Consider the following 6,667-nt stretch of genomic DNA (forward strand, 5'->3'; position numbering starts at 1 on the left):
CGCTACATTTTTCATTAGTCGCCTAGGATCTTTTAAATCCTCCCAGACAAGATAGCACATGACCACTGTCCTTGAAACTACCAGTCGTGGTGCCTGGTTCTTTCACCAATGTTCTACACGTTGACTCATCCGTCTTTAATGACAAACATTAATTTTAAAACCCAACCAAAAACCCCCCAAACCAACACAACAACCCCCCCCCCCCCCCCCAACAAACAACATGCTGGCTTTATCTTTTCGGTTTGTAAAATCAACACAGATTATACAAGTAGGGCGTTGGGATAGCCTTATATAAAGTGTCTTTCTTCACAATCAAAGAGGAATAGTTTTTTAGAGAGCCAAAATTATAGCACTAGAATAAATTGTTAACGATGACCATATAGCAGGTTACCTTAATGTTAAATGATAATGTCATGTAATTAATATTACATTATTAATAAAAGATAACTAACACCATAAAACATCTAATTAATTATTTTAATATTTACAAATTTCATCTTAACTTGTCTTCAGCTATGACAGACACACATTTTGACCAATATGTGTCACTGAATTGATTATTTCCAGGCGTGTACCACCTAAATAAGATAAGGGTGTCAGGGGCCGTATTTACAAAACAAAATGTATTTTGGCTTACATATAATTTAGTATTTAGCAAAGGTCTTAGATATTGTTTTAAAACTAAGTCGTTGTGAAAAACAGTGCTGACATAATCGCGTGATTGATACTAGCTAAGGATTTTTATAGACTGATTTTTGTTTTTAATTATATGAATTAAGTAAAAAAGAGTTAAATTAACAAAACAACATTGTGGTTTGACCAGAGACCGGTTATATATTATTCATGGATTTATACAGGATGCTTTGCCAGTGTCCCATGTCTGATGAGATTCGGAAAATTAGCGCTAGTTGGGACAGAGAGAGAGGTGAGAGAGAGAGAGAGAGAGAGAGAGAGAGAGAGAGAGAGAGAGAGAGAGAGAGAGAGAGAGAGAAGAGAGAGAGATTAGAGAGAGAGAGATCTGATGGTCAGACAGACGAGATCGAGTATATAGAGCGAGAGAGAGAGAGAGAGAGAGAGAGAGGAGAGAGAGAATAGAGAAGAGCGCGAGAGAGAGATGAGAGATAAAGGGCTCGGGGGGAGAGAGAGCGAAGCTAGCGAGAGAGATAGATAGGAGGGAGAGAGAGAGAGAGACGAGAGAGAGAGAGAGAGAGAGAGAGAGAGAGAGAGAGAGAGAGAACTATATATCTATTTAGCTGTGTTTGTGTGTGTGTACGTGCATGCGTGTGTGTATGTGTGTCTGTGTGTATGTATATGTGTGTGTCTGTGTGTATGGTGTGTATGTGCGTGCGCGTGTGTGTTTTTTCTCCTGTGGGTGTGTGGTTTTGTGTTGTGTGTATGGTGGTGTGTGTGTTATTTGTGGTGTGTTGTGTGGTGGGTCTGTTGCGTGGTGTGTGTGTGTGTGTGTGTGCCTGGTGCCCCCTCCCCCCTACTGTTAATTAATTTATTTTTTGGCATCTTCCTACGCCCATGATATTCCAATGAATAACATAGCTGCAACATGATTACACTACGGACTCTCATTTTTGTTGGGGGTCAGCCTGGTTTTTGCCCGAATTAGAAAACAACATTGATTCATGTTACATTAAAGATACGGGTACATGCTGGTAATATGAGATACAGATAGCACATTATTTTTAATTCTATTTGGATTTCCGTGTTTTTCTTGTACAGTTGTCTAGTGTCCGTCCGTTGTCCGTCAACATTTTTTAAAAATGTTTTCTACTACATGTAGTTTTTATTAGATATTTATAAAACTACCAGAAGAGGCATATTTCTAACTTTAGAGTTTGTACTGAATGTTAAAAAATCTACAGTTACATTTAAGATGTATTTTCTCCGTGTTTTGATTGAGTATTTTTTAAAGTTGGCAAAGATTCTTTGGGACAGTCTGCACAAAATATAAGATTTGTAGTTTTGGTTAAACATGAGACAGGGATTCTCTTAGTCTATATACACGCACGCACACACGCACACACACACACACACACACACTATATATATATATATATATATATATATATATATATATATATATATATGTATATATATATAGCGGGTGATTAAAATAAAATCCCACTTTTTGAAGTTGAATAGCGAAATATGTATGCAATGTAGAACATTAAAATTTGGGAAATAAAACTTAGAAAAATGTTATTATGCGTGTATTTTTTTCCACACATGACTTAAGCCCCAGTCACACCGGATCGTACGATTTCTGGACCATGCGATTGGTGGCGATTTGACAGAGATACGACCAATCGGCAATGTTTGCGACGATCTCCATAGCGGTCGCATGCTGCGATTGCTTTTAAGACTGGTGGTAGGTCATCGTACGATTGGTGGCACGCTTGGTCGTGCGATCACCAACGATTGGAGAAGATTGATCGCAAGATCAGTCGTAGGTAATCGTGCGACTAGTCGCACGATCAGTCGTGTCTACCTGCGACCACTCGCACGATTAGTCGTGTATACCCACGACCAGTCGCACGACTGATCGCATGCAGTCGCAGCCAGTCGTGCGATCGGTCAGGCAATCAGATATAAAAGGCTCTCAGTCGTTCATCAGGATCAGTAGCTAGCTCCAAGGTCCCAAGGCGTGCACTTCAGAAGTGTAGTAGTAAACTGTAGTAATATATACGTCATCACTCGCTATGCCTCCCAAGAAGGGGAAGGGGCGTGGAAAAAGGATGCAACCAGAGCCAGAGAGTGATTTAACCTCTGCACATGATGTCGTCCGGGAAACTGAAACCGAAACACAGGATTCTGGTGATGAATCGGCAGATCAAGCGGCAATCAAGAAGAAGAAAGTGCCAGAGCTAGAGCCAGCAGTAGAACAGGCTATCTGCGAATGGTTTGCCGACCACCCTCTGTTCTTTGACATGAGTGACGCCAGTTTCAAGAACCGGCAGCGGAAAGACCGCTTCCTGGACCAGAAGGGCAAGGAGCTCAACATGAGTGGTAAGTATCTTGGGTATTCTTACCCAAATATATGAATGTTGCAGTTATGAAATTATCATGCAGTATTCCATGTATTTCCATCCATTTATGAATTATTTGTCTTATACTTACAGGGGAACAGCTGGCCATCTGCAGCAGCAGGACCAGGCCCCAGCACCGCAGCAGCAACATACTGGACTGTCGTCCCTGAGCTTCTCAGGACTGAGCGGACTCCAGTTCTCCCATGTGCCAAGTGACGGTACCGGTATTATAAATGTGACAACCACTCAGTCGGATATCTCCAACACTGGAGCCCAGGTAGTTCAGATTAATCGGATCGTACAGGGAGATGACCACTTGGACGAGTGATGGACTACTGAACTTTTTTGTGTTATCTGCTGTCTTCAAATGTAATTTCTTTGATAGTTGTGTATGTTTCAGATGAATGAGATGTTTCATTACATGTTTTTAACAAAATGAAGATACATTGAAAATTAAGATTTATTTACTAGATTTTTTAATACACATATATCAAAATATAACAGAAATCCATCATTGACACATCATTTTCACGCAATAGTTCCTAGATCATATTATTCTGCCATGGGACACTGCCGCCGTTGTTGTAGTAGTGCTTAAGGTAAACGCGCACAGCCTTGGCTTCCCGTGTAGCACGATTCCCGTCTTGCATGTTCTGCATATCCTGAAGCACTGCACCATTCCTCCAAGCACCAGGGATGATCTGGTGGTCATCCCCCTCACGGTCAATGTCCTGGTTCTGCAGTCCAGGGTACCGCATCCGCATCATGTTATGCAGACAGAGGCACGCACTCGAGATAATCTTGACAGTCTCCTGTTCCTGTTGCATGGTCGTGAAGAGGCACCTCCAGCGTGGGCGCGAGTATTCCAAAAGCGTTCTCCACTATCCTGCGGCCACGGGAGAGTCGGTAGTTCAAGATACGCTCTTCGACGGTCATGTTCCTATGTCCAAAAGGCTTCATCATCCCGGTTCGTAGGGCAAATGCGTCATTCCCGATGAAGAAGTATGGCATGTCACGGTCATCGTTAGGTAGTGGTTCAGCTGGTGGGAATCCGATGTCACCAGTTTCAAGGGATGCCTTGAGAGCGGAAGCGTTGAAGATTCCACTGTCCGAAGAGGAGCCATTACTGCCGATGTCAGCCCACAGGAACTTGTACTGTGAATCTACCAGGCCTAACAGTATAATGGAGAAGAAAACCCTTGTAGTTGTAGAACAAGGTGCCGGAGTTTTGGGGGGGCTTTGATCGCGATGTGTTTTACCGTCCGGGCCCCACATGCATGATGGAAGCTTTTCCATCGGCTGCCCAAATCCCTCGGCAATCTAATTAATTCTGAACAAAACACGATACAGAAAAATGCAAGTAAAGTTGTATTTTATAATACAATAAAATTAAATTAAATGCTCGAAACAAAATATAATCACAAGAGAATATCAGTTACCTGACGCCACCTCTGTGGAGTAGTTGGGAAGTCAAATACCTCGTCTTCGTATTCTGCCACGATGGCAGCAGACACTTCCTTCACAATGCCAGTGATGGTGTTATGGGGCACCCTGAAAGAGTATGACAGGCTGTGGTAACTGTCCCCATTGGGCATATACCGTAAGGTGATGGCCAGCTTGAGTCCTGATTCATGAGCACGTCGGTAGTTGGTGTCCTGCTTCGTCAGACAGGGCGACAATCAGTGAAGCAGTTCGTGGAACATCGCCTTGTGATTCCCTCTCCAGTTCCTTCATCAGGTTGGCATAGTTGCCATACAATAACCGCCTTCCGATCCAGGGACGCACCCAGTACTGGCGCCGACGTCTCTCTGTGCGCTGGTTTCTTCGTCGGAGAAGTACAGCTGCGTCTACAGCGCCCAGCTGTTGTTGCTGTTCCATCTGGAGCCGGACCGACATAAGTTCGAGTCTTCCTGGTGGCATAACGATATTCCCTCTTCGGGCGTCGTAGTGGAGAGTGACCTGAATCCCCAGAAGCGCTCCATATATACTGGCCTCGGGCAGCTAAAGACAGGTGGTACCACCAATCGTAAGGTCATGCAACCAGTCGGGACAGGTCGTGACTGGTCGCACTACCGATCGTGAGGTCGTACCACAGGTTGCACGACCAATTGTCAGGTGGCACGATCAGTTGCACGACCAATCGTGCGACTGTGGGACCCGCGATCATCCACGACTGGCGGTGCGAGCATGCACGACTGGTGGTACGACCATGTAAGACCTGTCTGCAACCTCTTACGATTTGGAATCGCAGGTCAGAAGTTTTGAACATGACCATCGACCTTGCTGCGACTGATTTTGCTGTGGCGATCACCCACGACCTCTGCGACCAGTCGCACGCTCTTTGTACGATCTGCCCACGATTGCAACATTTTTCGGTCGCAGCTAGGTCGTAACCTGGTTGCAAGCCCGGTGTGACTGGGCCTTTACTTTTACAATTGCACGTAGTAAAAAACGCAATGCTAAAATATACTATAATATTATACCTAGTCTTCGCCATGAGAAAAATCAAGGCGAGCTGAAGATCATTCTCCTGAAATGGTGCTAGGCGAGCAGTCACCCTCCTCAATAAATGTATATATACTGTTTACTAAATAATGCCGGGAGGTATTACACGTCACCATACTTGTGCTGTTGATGTAATTTGTGACGCTCGCTTTACAAATCCCCCCGACGTTTGGGTCTTTTAAAACACTGTCCTTGTATTTTTGCACATAATTTGCACCAAACAAAATTGACGTAACTTCTACCACTTTTCTCTGTGATTTTGTAACCAAAATGGTCAGTCATCGGCCATGCTTTAAATATTTTTAATTCCACGGAATTAACTTTTCCCGCCATTGTTCCTCCTTGAAAAAACACACACGTACTGGAATCGTTCTGTTTCCGCTCATTCGGAACACTTCAGTCGATATCGGACCGTTGTAATGTCTCATTCGGAATATCTCGGCTCTTCATGATTTCTCTGGTATCAACCGAGATGTTCCGAGTTGTGATGTTCGTAGATTCCGTCAAGGAGTTCCGAATGAGTTTCCGTGATAATTCGTAAACACACGAACGGTGGCAACAAAGAATTTCAAATAAAAACGTCAGTTCGAGATTGTTACTATGCAAATAAACACAACAGTTCGCGATAGTTACTGCACATATTTATTTGTGAGATATTTTTTTTGTCTGATTTGTGAGATAGTTTTTTTTGTCAAAATCATAGAGAAAAGGAGCTAGAAGTTAACAAAAATATTAATTAAAAGTTTATTGCAAGGCGATCGATTCGTAGATCGCCTAAAACTTTCCAGGCGAGTGTGGAGGCGAGCGCGAGCGATCGCTCGCCTTTCCTGGCGAAGACTGATACCTACTATTGATTGCATAGACCTACTCAATATTTTCTGTACGTACTAAAACATTACTCGATTGTCCCATTATTTTCTTTTCTTACAACCCATTGTCTTTTTTTGTTGTTGTATAATATATTAAAAAGAAAGAAATGTATTATTTAACGACGCACTCAACACATTTTATTTAAGGTTATATGGCGTCAGACATATGGTTAAGGACCAGTCCCAGATATTTGAGAGAGGAACCCCTCTGTAGCCCTTCATTGGCTACTCTTTCCGATTAGCATATAATATTAA

The 6,667-nt window shown here is 43.0% G+C and overlaps 1 protein-coding gene across 1 annotated transcript; it reads right to left on the reverse strand.

Annotated features, from left to right (window-relative positions):
* Window positions 1–3,806: 3,806 nt before the first annotated feature.
* Window positions 3,807–4,633, reverse strand: LOC121367114. The gene is made up of 2 exons (XM_041491264.1): window positions 4,478–4,633; window positions 3,807–4,358 (listed from the first exon to the last, which is right to left on the reverse strand). The coding sequence occupies exons 1-2, from the start codon at window positions 4,631–4,633 to the stop codon at window positions 3,807–3,809; spliced, it is 708 nt and encodes a 235-aa protein (XP_041347198.1).
* Window positions 4,634–6,667: the final 2,034 nt, after the last annotated feature.

The sequence above is a fragment of the Gigantopelta aegis genome, unplaced genomic scaffold, assembly GCF_016097555.1.
Source record: "Gigantopelta aegis isolate Gae_Host unplaced genomic scaffold, Gae_host_genome ctg9138_pilon_pilon, whole genome shotgun sequence".
Lineage (NCBI taxonomy): Eukaryota > Metazoa > Mollusca > Gastropoda > Neomphalida > Peltospiridae > Gigantopelta > Gigantopelta aegis.

Bases quoted from the DNA above. Each gene is read 5' to 3' on its own strand.
- LOC121367114 (XM_041491264.1), bottom strand. From the start codon at position 4,633: ATGCCCAATGGGGACAGTTACCACAGCCTGTCATACTCTTTCAGGGTG. The intron at 4,359-4,477 runs GTAACTGATATT...AGAATTAATTAG, and splicing joins CTCCACAGAGGTGGCGTCAG to ATTGCCGAGGGATTTGGGCA.